This window comes from Achroia grisella, unplaced genomic scaffold (genome assembly GCF_030625045.1).
Source record: "Achroia grisella isolate CSIRO2021 unplaced genomic scaffold, CSIRO_AGI_Agris_v1 utg149, whole genome shotgun sequence".
Lineage (NCBI taxonomy): Eukaryota > Metazoa > Arthropoda > Insecta > Lepidoptera > Pyralidae > Achroia > Achroia grisella.
The window spans coordinates 3,238,841-3,254,704 of NW_026712644.1; the positions used below are offsets into that span (position 1 = coordinate 3,238,841).

Genomic DNA, 15,864 nt, shown 5'->3' on the forward strand with positions numbered 1-15,864 from the left:
TTAACATTATAATTGAAAAATTTTGTGAGTATGAATGGGTGGATGTTTGTCACTTACAAAAACTACTAAATGATTATTAATGAAACATTACAATAATATTACTTATATATCAAAATAACTATCTATAAATTTCGCGATGATTTTTAGAATAGATAGATATATAAAACTTTTATTTGCGACAAAATACACACACACAACATAAAAAACAAAATTAAATAAACAACTACATTGATCAGTTAACAAAATACAATATAGGTACAAAAACGTGTGAGTAACATAGTGGGTAGCACCTCGTATCGTTTGCTCGAGCAGCGAACCACAGATCTTCAGGTATTCCCCAGGGACATACGCAATGACGCACGATCAGATCGATGATGTCACTAGTGATAGTGACGGGCCTGCCTCGGCGTGTTTCAGAGCACGCAGCGTCTGGAGCAGCGTCAGTCGGAGGCGCTGGAGCGCGCGCGGACCGAGCAGGCGGCGGCGCGCGCGCACCTCGAGCGCGCCGCCGCGGAGCGCACGCGCGCCGCGCTCGGCCAGCTGCGCGCGGAGGCCGACGTGCGCGCGCGCAGCGCGGACAGGAAGCTGCGCGAGCTCACCACCAGGGTATACACTCTTTACCACTACACCGCTTATTAATAGACTAGAAAAAAAATACTAATATTATATACGCGAAAACTTTACACGAAATTAACGAAGTTAGTCTGGTAGAATTAATATTCAATTTGATCATATTAAAAATTTTAATTGTAATTTTCACTTAACGAGTCGTACATGATTCTTGTAGCTTAGACAGACTGAGCAGCATGGGCCAATAAAACATGAGATGACATCGACCTGACAGATCAACGTTAAATACTAATATTAGTAATGTGCCAACCTTATAAATACTAGGTCCATCATGAGGCTTAGATCCAGGTTACCCGGGAGTCGTTGCTCCCGAATCACAAGCTGGGGCAAAGGGGCCCCTAAACCCCAACCTCCTCCGGAGGTGACCCTCCTAGGAGGTAGATGATCTGTATCATTTCATGAATTAATCACATTCCAGTTCGAGAATCTCAAAGAAGTACTGGCAAGCAAAGAATCACAGTTCGAAAGAGAGGTAGCAGAAGCACACAGCAAAGCCGATTGGGACATCCTGCAGCTGAGGCATCTTCTAGACAAGGCGGACATAAACTATGCCAACAATATAGAGCAGATGACGGAACGATTCGAGAAAGAAAAAGGTATTATAGACTTTAAAATATTGCACGATCACTCACTAAACTTAGACTGCATCTATTTGTAAATGCATATCTTACTAATATTAGAAACACGAAAGTTTGTTAGTATGGTTGGATGTTTGTCACTATTTCACGCTTGATATATTTTGATGAAACTTTAGAGCAATATAGCTTATACATCAGAATAAAAATATATTATATAAATAAATATAATGATAAATGTCAAGTAAGTGTGATGAAGACGAAGTTACACGGACCAACTAGATGACTTAAGAAGGAATTATGTTATATTTCATGTTACGAAAATCGCAAAATTCTTATAAATTTTGCAATAATATTCGAAATGTCTAATAGATCACATACTATACCTATCCGGAGATAATATATATTAATTATGAGGCATTAATAAAAGGGGTGATAGAACAATTCTATAATTATCACCCCTCACGTAAATAAAATTATAAATAACGCACTCTAAAATCGACTTAACGTTATAATTTCAGAACGTTTAATAGAAGAATGGTCAACCAAACTCCGCCAAGTTGAAGAAGAAGCTTCTACAGCGGCTGGTGAAGCGAAACAACTGTTAGAAACGACCCGGTCGAAACTTGTATCGGAGAGATTGGAACAGGTGAACAAATTGAAGGAGCAACACCGGCTAGAAATGGGTATGTTAATTGTAAAGAGTCTTTTTACACATATAGGAACCTACCTACCTATTGACCCCTGGTAAATTCATACGACGTCATCTAGTTTCAAAGTAAAAAGTTTATTTTTTATTTATTTATTTAAAACAGAAATATGTTCACTGAAGAAACGATGACATTCACAGATGTATAAAACTGCAAATATCGACGCCGAGTTTATATAAATCCATCGCTCCTAAGAATATCCTTCAATTTCTTATCCCTAACGGATTTAGGTAGTTTTATATTGTTCTTTTTAAAAAGTAAAAGCGATTATAATTTAAAAAATAAATTACAGAGGAGCAATGGGAGCAATTCATGACAGATAAAGAAAGCTGTCTGACTCGTATGAAGTCAGAGTGTCGACAAGAAGGTGAAGAAGAGAGAGTTAAGAGAGAGAAAGAGCTTTTGGAGGAGATTGCAGGTATAAACGAACATAATTATAAAATAATTAATTTCTAGATATATTATTATTATCAGACAAATATATTAATAAGGGAATAAGCACGAGGAATTATTTGATTTATATTATTGAATTATATTATTTGTATTAAAATTATTACAATGGTCTAAATCTTTATCAGTGAAAATTAGAAACATTTAGTTCATTGGTAAGTCAACCGTCGTTTTATAGAGAGCATTACTTCACTTGATATGCCCATAATTCACTGGGAATATCTAGAACGGCAGAGGAAAAGTCTATCGCTGTGTCTCAGATTAATATTTGGTCATAAACCACCTGAACGTTAGTCAGATATATGTCGGACAGATTTGAATTCACAACCTTTTTTTGGGTGTCAATCAGGATGATATACCACTAGGCTAAGACGCTTTATGTCACCGTCGTTGTAAAAGGTTATTTCTAAATACCAATTACAGAATTAAAATCTCAAGTTCAGTCAAAATCGTCAGATTTTGATACTCTGGCTGTTAAAGCAGCGGCATGCGGACGTACGCTAGCGGTTACAGAGCAAGAATTGAGGTAAGACATTTATTTTCTTGTGTGCTCTAAATGTAAACATATGTGGATGACGTACATTGCATGTCTTTGAAAATCCTTTCCTTATCACGACCACTAAACTTTTTATCAAGCTTACATTTTTATAAATAATCTTATAGATACCTGACACTTTATATTGAATCATCCATTTCGTGCTTGCAATTACATTAGCTGCTATCATCATAGACAACATCCATAAACAACATAACTTGTCGTTGCTAACAAATTAGTAAACCAAATGCGATTGGTAGCAAAATTGGAGTCCTCTATTCCCAATAATTGTATCTAAAAACTTGTAGTTAAATGATTTTTTACTAATAGTAGAAAATACTGTCTTTTGGACCTCAATTTGGCTACCATTTCACCCATTAATGTTACGAGATTTTGACCAACAACTAAATTTTTAGAAGTGCTAAAGTATTCTTCAATTTTATTTCTGACAGTTTTCTTGGTGCACGCAGTTTATAAGCATTTTTTATACAGGATTAGTCTTATAAAGTACTCCAAGCCGAATATCAATAATAGTATATATGTAACTGAACAATTTTCTTCAAGAAATAAAGTGGAAAATAGAGAAGTATGATTAAAATTTTATGAACCAACAGCGTTATAATGATTTTTTTTATACTACGATAGTGGCAAAGAAGCAAGGTATTACGGGTCTGAATTAGTTTTCATTTATCCACTTTGTTTCTGTATAAAATTGGTTCAGTTTCGTGAGTATTCTATCTGACTTTCTACTTAGAATACGCTTTATGACTGACTCTACATAGAGATGTCAAATGTATGTCAAATTAATTCTAATAGTAAAAGAATGTTGTTCTTTTCCTATCTACTATAGATGTTATTTTAATACTACGTTTTTTTCTATCTGTCGTACAAGTCTAATATAGATGTCATTTTAAATTATATTACAGGTAGCAACACTAACAATTGTTAATAATACTTGTTCTTGGTCAAAGTTGCAACATTATTATATCCTTATATTAACCATGCATCAACAAAGCACATTTAATAGACACACAAAAACTATCATCAATTCACATACCTACCATTGCTTCATCACGGAAAATGACAGTCCAAAAGGCAGTATTGTAATAACATTTTAAGATCAAAGAATCATATATTCTTTGATAACTTCATTAAATAAAAGTAGAAAGTTTTCATAATATTTTGTAAATAAATATATGAAACTCAAGATAAACTAGAGATTTTATAGTGTATTCTACGATGATTAAGGTCTAAAATTGTTTAACAAACTTAGGAATTATGCAGGATTGATTATAAATGGTATTCTAAACCGAAGGTTAGAATACTCATGAAACTGAACCATTTGTACCTAGAAACAAAGTGGAAATTTGAATACAAATTATATTGAGTTATTCTGCTATCGTCTCGTGGATAACTTTAACTTTGTTATATTTCAATTACCGAAGAGTCAACGAAAAATAAATGAAATAAATACACACAATAGTTTTTTGCGTCAACCAACTTCGTAGTCAGGATCATGTAGTGGCCTATGTACATCTATATGAGTCATCACGTTTAGAAATGCCCTATGCCATTGGGATGATGATTCCTGATCGAAGTTCTATGTTGCAGTTTGTGGGATTGTATATGGCAGTGAAATTGCAGAGTACTGAGGAATGGTAGCTCGTCGTCTCGAATCCCAACGGGCGTCAAATGACGAAGTGATAGTCCATAGTGTTGTTGTAGTATATTACGATATAAGTGCGTTATGATGGTTATAACACACGTGGGGCGGGGGGGGGGGTTGTTAGTTATGTGGACTAACGATCCCAATGCTAGCAATGTACCATGTCAGATCGACCTCCACGCGGTTCCCCCTGGAAACCATCGTGATACATTCCCGGTGAATTCACATGACTTCATGTTCATCCTATGATCCTCCACTGGTGCCCCGCCAGCGTAAACCGTTAGCGCAGACGGGTGCACCATTCCATTAACATCTTTTAAAAAAAAAACACAGGAGGTGGAATTTCAGCCCGAGCCCAATCCGAGGGCGTAATAGAGCGGAGTGTGTTAAATACGCACGTATATCGTACGATTTTCAACGCACTTGATTTTAAATAAACTCAACCATAAAACTGTGATGCATACTGTTGCTTTCCCGCCATTTTACTTTTTTAAATCGGCTGCCTATTGGCGGATCGCGCGGCGACACTTCGAAATTTGATAATAAAATAGCAAATAGTGGAGTTGTGGAATATAACTTCACTATTTACGTTTATTACACGCGTGTGTTGAAACTATATTTTCAAGTATATTTATATTTTTAAGTATATTTATAAGTGGATCTAATTTCACTGGTATAAATCTAAATATATATAACTCAAAGGTGACTGATATAGTGATCTATCAACGCACAGCCCAAACCACTGGACGGATCGTCCTGAAATTTGGCATGCAGGTAGATGTTACGACGTAGGCATCCGCTAAGAAAGGATTTTGATTAATTCTACCCCCAAAGGGATAAAATATGGGATGAAAGTTTATATGAAACTTTGTCAATTTTAAACCGATCGGGCTGAGACTTTGCATTCATAAAGCTACTATGACGTAGGCGTCCACTAAGAAAGGATTTTGATAAATTCCCCTATAAATTAACACGAGCGAAGCCGCAGGCAAAAGCTAGTTCATATATAATGTAGCTCATAAAAGACGTTTAAATGGCGTTTAAATGCTATTTGCTCTTCTTAATACACTTATATCGTAACATACTAATAGGTTACAGTTACCAGTTACCATCAGATGGGCTGTCAGGTTATTTCACCTACCAGTTAATAAAAAAGCAATTGGGTACTGGCATTTGACGACACGTAGAAATGCCCAGCATCCTACTGAGGTTATTTCCCCTAAGAGTTAAAAAAAATGGCATTTGGGTACTGATATTTGGCGACACGTAGAAATGCCCAGCATCCTACTGAGGTTATTTCCCCTACCAGTTAAAAAAAAATGGCATTTGGCGACAGGTAGAAATGCCCAGCATCCCACTGAGATAATAGATTTACACGCCTATGTACCAAGGTAACATAATTTGCTAACAGATACACTGCGCTAGGCGCGGTGGTAGCGGCGGGCGCAGTCTTCGGCGTGACTACCTCAACGCGTCTCACACTTGCCACTTTCCTACTGTCCATAGCTATCGTCTTTTATATGAAGATATCAAACAACATAATAGCGATTAATTGAATGTTTTTATAATACTGCCGTAGGGGATTGTGCTGTTTTTGTTAACTGGAAATAAGAGGTCTAGGTTTATAAATTGTGGATAACTTTAAATGTTTGTCGTTCAAAGAAAATTAATTAAATTATTACTCTATATAACATATAAGTATCATACGTAGTTTAATTCTGTAGATAGATACGTACTATGTGTATATTTGTGAGTAGATCAGGGGTCACCAAATGTATATATAATATCTATGTATATGTATATATATAATATATATAAATGTATAGTATCATGTAGGATCACCAAATTGCTTCTTGTAATTCCAAAGAGTTTATTATTTCAAACGTTTATTATGAGCCGTTATAGCAATTGAATCCTATGATCGTATGCACCGAGCTCGGTGCTATGTTCGCACTGATGTGTACCGTCCCCTCTGCCCCGCTCTGCCGTTTATAGGTACGGCGTGAACAGTGTATGTATCTACCTACAAAAATAATTCATTTTCTTAATTCTATTTTCCGTTTATACTTAAGAAAGTCGTATGTAAAAATGTATAATGAAATTAAAACAATTTTAGAAGAAATTATTGTTTGTATATATTTTGCTAGATCTATCACGACGGCAAAGTTACCGAATGTTGAGAGTCCCGTACAAAATACCGATTTTTATTTTCCCTATTTTTCCACTGAACTTAGAATTTTGCCGACTTTTTTTTCCGTGAAACTGCAGTATGCCAAATACAAAAATAGAGCCTACGTTCAAAAGTTTATGCATACCTAGTACATGTTAAGATAAAATAAATAAATAAATTTTCAGTTAATAAAAACAGCATTTAAAATTAAATATTAATAGTGTATTCAGGAATAATTGTTTAGTTTATTAGAAAAATAATTATTAATTGACTGTCGTTAACAAAGATATAAGTAATTAACATAGGCTCTTGTAAATTTATGTACTCCTAGTCATCATACAAAATTTCGTATATTTTCTCATACATTTTCTTTGATAACATGTGATATATTGTTCTTTCATTGGCTTATGAAATAACTATGTAAGTATATAATCATTTATAACTTTTAAAAGCATAATCTGTATAAAATTCATATTGATTAACTTTATACAATTTCGCTTTTTGTATTATATCATTTTTCATTTTTATACTTTTTTTATGAAAAACAAAATTGGTTGTGCTAATCTATGGTAAGTATTAAAAATGTTTTAAACAAACTTATTTCATGTATTCGAAATTTAAAAAAGGTTGTGACTTTAAAAATATTGCCTGTATTAAAAATAATATTTACCTTAAAAAGTTTTTTATTTGCCGTCAAAATACTCATTCGACACAACCATATACAGCCAAGTGACAGTTGACTCGTATTTTTTTTTAACAAATGAACCAAGACCCTATAATTAACAGCTTATTACCAAACTTTAATCGTTATTCCTTTTCCCTGAAACCTATTAACTAATATAGAGAGGCACTTGCGAGAGAGAAGGAACTAAGAGAGAAGAGATCAGAAGATACTACGAAAATACGACAAATGGAGAGAGCAGGCAAGGAGCAGATAGAACATTTAACTAGAAAATGTGCTTGTTTAAGAAAGCTGTAAGTATTCTTTTTAATCTGTATTGTTCACTGCATTTTTTTAAATTATTTAATTCAGGCGTTTAATAGTCCGTATTATAAATAACTTATAGAGTAACATACAGACGAAATATTACTACATTTTTCTGCCAAAAAGCAGAGAGTTTTATTGATATGCCCATAATTCACTGGGAATATCCAGAGTGGCAGAGGAAGAGTCGCCGTGTCTCAGATTAATATCAAACAAGCAACTGGAATAAAAAACAACCTTAGGTAAACGTCACCTATATAAATGAACATCACGTTATCATGTGACGCCTGAGGTAATTATCCGTTGCCATTCCAGATGACTGAAATATCAGGCTTCCGTATTCTGAAATTTCACCTTTGAACCAAAACATATTGTTAGGGAACAACCATACTCTGCTACCAAAATGTAAGGGGACTATATGTGGTTTGTGGAAGCATCTGTCCTATACCTGTATGCTACTGAACTTAATAATAGTAATAATAATAATAATCATTATTATTAGATATTTATATTCTATATATATGATGATATGATATTTAGATTCTGTCCGCATTGTACACCGGTTTCTCACACTGGGGCCCTGAACCCCGGCCGACTGTGCTTCTACCGGGGGTATGTTGCCATCTCCTCTCCTTAAGAGGGGAGATGAGATTTTTTGAAAAAAAGAAAATATAATCATTTATCAACATCATAGTACAGAGTAAAAAAGAAAACTAAAAACTAATATTTCGCTATGCTGAAAAGGCTTCCCCTCAGATGATGCCACAGCGTATCACTACAGCGCTGATTTTCTTTATTGTTGACTTCTTAACACGGGCCAGCATCCAGGTGATGTTTTCACTCACTTTTGCATTCAGTTTGTAATAAAATTGTATTAAAATTAAGGGGATTTCGCGCGCGTGACTAACGGCCCTTACTGTCATAGATAAATGACGAAAGTAGGGGTACAGAAACTAACGGGCTCTAATATAATAATCTGTGCTTACAACAGGTATAGAGTACATTTTGAACACATATCTTACAGTCCAGCTGCTTGTTGGCTAAAAAGTTTGCCCCCTTCTCTCTATTTACTCAACCATTCTAACGGGTATCGCATTTACGGCCTGAGCAAGTTCGAATCCTTAGCGGTGCCCTCAAACTGAAGTCGTTCCGTAAGTCCTTTGTTTGAAGTGCCATCTGCACCCGCCCCCTATCGTCCGGTGAAGCTGTAAAGACCAGCTGTGGCCAATAAAATTAGAATTACATTTTTATTGCAATGTACTCATTGTTCTTTGATAATCTATGTCTAATAAACAGTTATTATTATTAATACTAGAATAATTAATGCCCAAAAGAATATGCCCAAGGAGAGACGTCAGGCAGGTGGCCGGTCATAAAATTGAAGCCAAAACCATTCTCTCGTACAATATCGTCTTTACCATAAGGGCACACGGGGCCCGTGTCCAAGCCCCCCATTCTCAGGGGGCCCCCGAAGGATTGACTGTTTTTCTCCCACACTCACACAACATTCTCAAAAAATTTTTTTCGGGCACAAATCAGTAATGTTGTTGTTCTTATACCTAATGAGCTTTTTTTTACTTTCCAAAAGGGCCCCGTATTCTTGTGTACCCAAAGGCCCCAGCCTAGTTTAAGACGGTGGTGCTCTCGTAATATCAATTTGAGTGAACGAAATGATAACGAGATGACTGCGAACAGAGATGAATGGAAGAGAAAAACATATTACGACGACCACAAATAAATTTAGAGAATTAGAAAATAAATTTTGAATTAAAATTAAAAGTTCGAATAATTCAAGAATTGTTTTGTGTTGCGTTTAGTTTCGATGACATGCGAGCGCGGCTGACAGCACGCGATCGCGCCGCGGGAGAGGAGACGCGGGCCAAGGACAAGGAGATCAGCCAACTGAGAGCTGAAGTGGCTAGGCTCACCAAGATACTGGTGGAGCAGAGGTAACAACTACATATAAAATATACGAGATATTGTACAATTGTTCGTCGGTTTTTTTAATGATACTGGAATGGTGCACCCGCCTGTGCTAACGGTATACGCTGGCGGGGCACCAGTGGAGGATGATAGCATGAACACGAAGTCGGGTCAGTTAGCCCGTCGTGGTAACCTCATCACGATGGTTTCCAGGTGGAACCGCGTGGAAGTCAACCTGACATGCTACATTGCTAGTAAGGGTCATGAGTCCACATTACTAACAAACCCTTTCCCGCTCTAATGGGTGGGGCACCCGCCCTAACGGTATACGCTGACGGGGCATCAGTGGAGAATTATAGGATGAGCATGAAATCAGGTCAGTTAGGCCGTCATGGTAAATTATCAGGAATGTATACGGATGGTTTTTAGGGAGAAACGCGTGTAGGTCAACCTAAAATGAAACAGTGTTATCAATGGGGTCGTTAAATACGCACGTATATCGTATACACTTGATTTTAAATAAACTCAACCATAAAACTGTGATGCACACTGTTGCTTTCCCGCCGTTTTACGTTTTTAAATCAGCGCGCTGTCTATGGTCGGTGCCTGTAACTTCGAAATTAAAAAAAAATAGCAAATCGTAGAGTTATGGAATATAACATCACCGTTTATAACGCACGCGTGTTTTATGAACTGCTTTCTATATCGAAAACCGGCGATTTTAGATCCACTTTACGAGGAAGGGTGTTAAAATACATTACAATGCTATTTGTGATTACCTTATTTACTGTTAATCCATCATACTTGTGAACGGGTGCTGCTTGTGGGGACTGGTCTGTTCGGGTTACGAGCACTGATTACACTATTTGCTTTTCAATAGCATATGCTAGTGGTTATTCTCCTAAATTTGAATTTAAAAATGGATCTGTATTATCCTAAACATGTATAATATTTATTTGAAAATAATACGAGCTGACTTTCTTGTCAGTTCTTCTCGTCTCGAAATCATTCCGAGTTGACAGTAGATTTCACATATCATAATCTGTAATAGACCTACATGAATAAAGATGTTTTGAATCAGAATTTTTTAATGGTTTAATGCTGGCAACACTGTTCCCAGCTCGCCGAAGTTGGGCGCGCGTACGCGTGCGGACGGATGCGAACACATCCAGCCGGAGGAGGCCGCGAGCGAGACTCCGCGACGCAAGGGTATGTGATCTGCCTCGCTGTACAACGCTATCTAGGTGAGCAATAAACATACTAACTGAATGACATTGTTGTTTAATATCTAACGAATGGAATACAGCTATGACGGCGGTGGAATAATGATTCAAAGAAATCAAAGACAATTTATCATTTTTATTTATTTTAAAAACTAAATAAATAGTGCTTGAAAGATAGACCTTTATATATACTAGCTAACCCCGCAAACATTTTGCCATATAAATTAAAATCGCTATTAAAAAATAGGGGTTGGTGATAGAAGGGTGAAAATTTAGGTTTGTACGTATTTTTAATGCCACATTATAAAATATCTTTAAAACTACGCAACGGATTTTGAAACGGTTTTTTTTAATAGAGTGATTTAAGAAGAAGGTTTATATGAATGATACAAGTACACCCGGGCGAAGCCGGGGCGAGTAGCTAGTTTATAATATTAGTAAGGATGTAGTTTTACGAAAAGAATTATCATCATCTAATGTGCCATAAATAGAAACCACGACCATTGCACTGTGCAATTTTCGATAAAGGCGTACAAAATTGTTAAATATCCCACTTTTAATATTATAATTTATATAATTTAATTGTTTATTTAATGTTGTTAAGTAATGTCAATTATTTGTTGTTAATTTCAATCACATAAATATAACCTTTTGATGTATAACCGTTGCCCTTAGTCCATATAAAAAAAAGTGAAATAACTTTGGCGCCAAAATATTGACATAAAATAAAAAGTAATAATATTATAGAGATTTAAGAGAGAAATACATAGTTAATATATTGTAATAATAATTAAAAACATTTAATATTTAAAAATAATTAAAAACATATGGTTAATAATAAAGATATTCTAATAAACAAAGTTTTTACTTTACTATTAGGTGATCATTTTATTATCTTTTTTTTTTTACTTTTAAAAAAATAGTTGTACACCCATTACCACATAGTTACGTCATAGCTGTACCCATTATCAAGTATTATAACCAGTACTTTGTTATGTTCTTAACTGATTTATTGATACCATACATGTATTGTCAATTTTTAATGTGATTTTATATGTAATATAACAAAGACCGCTACTCCACGTGAGATTGGATGATTCTACCCCTCCTGAATTCATCAAGTGATTAATATATACCCACTACCTATTTTTTTTTTTATTGGGTTGTTTGGGCTATTGTCAGGTGATTGTAGCACCTGTAGCACTACAACCTACATAGATCTGTTGTGCTCGCCCTTTTAAATACCTGTTACTTATGTTATTTTAAATAACAGCCTAGTATATATTTTTTCATATTAGAATGATATTTTTCTTAGGATTTTATTTAGTAACGGTAAATAAAAAACACTGTTTTTCGGATAGTCTCGCAGTAATCTTTTATTTAGTTAGTTATCTCTTTTTATACATAAATATATAACTATAAAATATTGAGTTTTGATTTCCAACAATTTCATTTGTAATCTAATAAATTTGAAATTATCATATGATATCGAATATCAGAGCATAAAATATCGATAGATGGTGTAACAGCACTATTTCATCTTAATTTGAATTTGTACAATACAATAGAGTACAAGTTTACTTTATGTTCATTTTAAAAAATAAGCAAGAATGCTGTTATTTAGTCTGTGTTTATATTAAAAATTAAATAAAAATGCTGTTAGTTAATCTACGTTCATTTTCAAAAATAAATAAGAAAGCTGTTTGTTACTCTATGTTCATTTTAAAAATAAATAAGAAACCTGTTAGTTATTCTATGCTCATTAAAAAAATAATACTTTTTAATTACTCTATGTTAATTTTAAAAATTAAATAAGAATGGTTGAAAGATAGCTTTTTATCCATATTTATGGAGCCATAACATACAGCCATAAAATAATAGAGTTTTTACATCCAACAATATTTACACAACCTACTGATATTGTTTTGGACTGTTACAGGCGTTTAATAACAGTTGTGACGTATTCTAATTGGTATTTATTATTGGTTTTGTGTTTGTGTTTGTGTTTTAGAGTTGCTTTATAACGTTATTATGTGTTAGTGCATATGTTTTTCCTTGTGATTTAACTTTTCTTTATATTTCTTTGACTGAAAGATCAGATTTTATATTTTTATAAAATTATTTTTGTTTGTATTTATATATATATTGTTTATAAATTAAAGGAAATATATATATATATTGTTTGTATGTATATAGAAACACGTGTCGCAACATGAGTGTAGACTCAATAACGTTCGGAATTTGATCACCAATAAAGGTCGTAACGGTGGTCAGATTTCCGCACTGAATATTTGTGATCTCACACTTGTTAATTGTAGCGAGTTAACCAAAATAATATAAATTCATTTATTAGTAAAATGGACTTCTGCAAAATAACACCTAATTCGAGCAAATATGACACTTAGTAATTGTATTTTCATTAAACTATTGTCTATCTGAGTTATACACTCACTTTACTAATTCAAATTTTATTTTTTACAAAATTTTTATATTTATATTAATTTTATTCTATGTTTAAATTATATCTCTTAAGTTTTATGCACGCCTTGTACATATCTAAGTGAATTTTAGTTATCTATATATACTTAATTTTAAAATATTATTATTATGTATTGAAATAAAATTCATTTCAATTTATTACTTGCTCTGCTAAGTTCGGAGTTGCCAACTGTATAAAAATTCTGGCAGAAATTCTTAGGAATTAGTGAACTAGTATATTTAGCCTCTAGTACAAGGACGATTTGTATTAAACCCCTAATTTAATTTAAAAATTAGTCTGTGTTTTTCTAATCATGTTCAAGCTCATTTGAAAAGAATAAGAGCTAAGTTTCTTGTCAGTTCTTAGCTCGAAAGTACTCCGAACTGACAGTAGATTTGACATATCATAAGTCTGTAATATACATATTTTTTTCCCTATATTCGTCCATCTCCTTTTCAGTGATGGAACAGACAAAGATCCTTAGACCGTACAGCCTACTCTACGTTTAAACTTCTTCATATTTGGATCTGTAATAGATGTACATGAATAAAGATTTTTTTTTATTCTGTTTATCCTTTATCGGAAAGGCAAAGGGAACTGCGCCCATACAGCCATTGAATAAAGATATTTTGATTTGATTTGACATTTTCAACGTCGTACAAGTTTGTACGTCATTTTTAATACGATGGTGTACGAGTTTAAGAGCTAAATTGTGTTGTGTAGTCGTACACTAACCCAATTTGGCTCTTAAACTCGTACAAAAAAATCCGATAACTGTCGATCGGATTTCTTATGTCTTGTTACGACACTAAATATTTAAAGGTTGGCAGCTCTAGCTACGTTAGTAGATGGTAGTAGTGGTAGATAGTAGACGTAAGGCTGGATTAACCATTTGCAAAATACTCCTAACCCCTACGGGACCTAGGGGCACAAAAAAAAATGTATCATAAAGAAAATGTAATTGAAAACATTTTAATCCTGTTGTTTTATTGTTCTTTCTTTGAAGTTTATATTTTATGCTATTTTATTTTTCACATTTATAGAAAATAATATATTTTTAATATAGTAACGGGCTCCAATTATTGCATTGCCTAGCCCGGACATGGTTAATCCTGTTTTGGATGTAAGTGGATAGTGATAGTGTAGTGCGTACAGTGTTGTTTAATTTTTTTTTTAATCTACGATTACGTCGATCCCCTAATAAATGTCTTATTACTGTCCATGTTAAGTTAGCAGAGAAAGATTTATTTAAAAATTGGTTAATTAGGTTGTCAGTTTATTCATTACAAATAAACATATGAAAGCAGTTACTTTACAAGCACTTACAAGGTGGTCGGCGTAAGGAAAAAATAAACGACTTAACGTTCATAAGTGGTTAAAATGTACTACATGTATATTTTCTTTTATTTTGAATATAGAACAGTATAAAAAAATATCTACGTTAAATTAACAAATATATTCTACAGGTGGAACCCTACGTACTCCAGAATTCGGCCGCAAGCGCACTCTGCCGGAGATTTTCGCGCCATTACAGTCAGCTGTGCAAATTCAAAATGGCCGCCGCCGTGCTAAAAGTGTCGATTTGCCCGCCGTACAGGTCCCAGTCAGAATTAAACAATTGGAAGAGAAAAGTAAAGAATAAATATTCAAAATACATGTGTCAATATTTAAATGCCATGATTTTAAAAAGAAACAGAATCTAACTTGTATTGCTTCTATTAAAATAATAAAAAATGCACAGATCTATGTTATTGTAAGTAATCTATATTTTAGCACGTTGAAGATCGCATTTTTTTTTCTTTTGGCTCCTGAAGACCGCATTGAAAATATTTTTTTTTTGTTTTTGTTAATTAGGTATATACTTTTTTAAATATGTTTTTAGTGTACAATAATTTGAGGTAGACATTATTTAACCCCTAGATTTATTTCAAAATGTGTAAATTTACTTTCGTTGCGATGTCATGTGACCCACCGGAGGGCATGTGGTTTTTAACGTGTTAAATAGAAGATTAGGATGTATGGTCTTGTACCTTTGCTTTCCACTTTTGGACAAAGTATACCACTCTATATTTTAAGAGAAGTTTTAGTGGCTATTGCATTTATTGTAATTATGTATGAAAATATTACATAATGTACCGGGTGACTATATATATAAAGCATATCAGCTTCGAAACTTCTCTTAAAATTGTAATTTTATTGACTATTTCTAAAAACCTTAATTGGTCAATAGTTTTAAACGCTTAATAATGTTATAAAGACATAAATACCACACCTTTATCAAGGGAATTATAACGACCTAAATATATATACTAAAATCAGGGGCAATATCGGATAAGGGATGTATTACATTCGAGGGATAAAATTATATAGGACTAAAATTAGGGGCAATATCGGAACAGTAGGGGTGGTGATAAAATTGGGCCCGCGGGCACACTATACCCTCTAATCGATCCCCATTCAAACAGGGATCGAAATCGGCCTGGTCTAAGGTTGGAACCTCTAACGGTGCCCTCAGACT

General features: G+C 34.1%; 1 protein-coding gene across 5 annotated transcripts in view; it reads left to right on the forward strand.

Annotated features, from left to right (window-relative positions):
* LOC131840849 (golgin subfamily A member 6-like protein 22) overlaps window positions 1–15,176 on the forward strand; it is a 50,495-nt gene extending 35,319 nt beyond the window's left edge. For 3 of the 5 annotated variants that reach the window (XM_059189044.1, XM_059189046.1, XM_059189045.1), the window contains exons 8-16: window positions 418–606; window positions 1,049–1,226; window positions 1,727–1,891; window positions 2,208–2,333; window positions 2,789–2,891; window positions 7,580–7,711; window positions 9,539–9,670; window positions 10,765–10,853; window positions 14,813–15,176. In XM_059189044.1, the coding sequence (XP_059045027.1) occupies window positions 418–606; window positions 1,049–1,226; window positions 1,727–1,891; window positions 2,208–2,333; window positions 2,789–2,891; window positions 7,580–7,711; window positions 9,539–9,670; window positions 10,765–10,853; window positions 14,813–14,988 (1,290 nt within the window). In that variant the 3' untranslated portion in view covers window positions 14,989–15,176. Of the gene's footprint in view, window positions 1–417; window positions 607–1,048; window positions 1,227–1,726; window positions 1,892–2,207; window positions 2,334–2,788; window positions 2,892–5,977; window positions 7,712–9,538; window positions 9,671–10,764; window positions 10,889–14,812 lie in introns of those variants that run through there. The other 2 variants (XM_059189047.1, XM_059189048.1) reach the window with 2 other exon arrangements.
* Window positions 15,177–15,864: the final 688 nt, after the last annotated feature.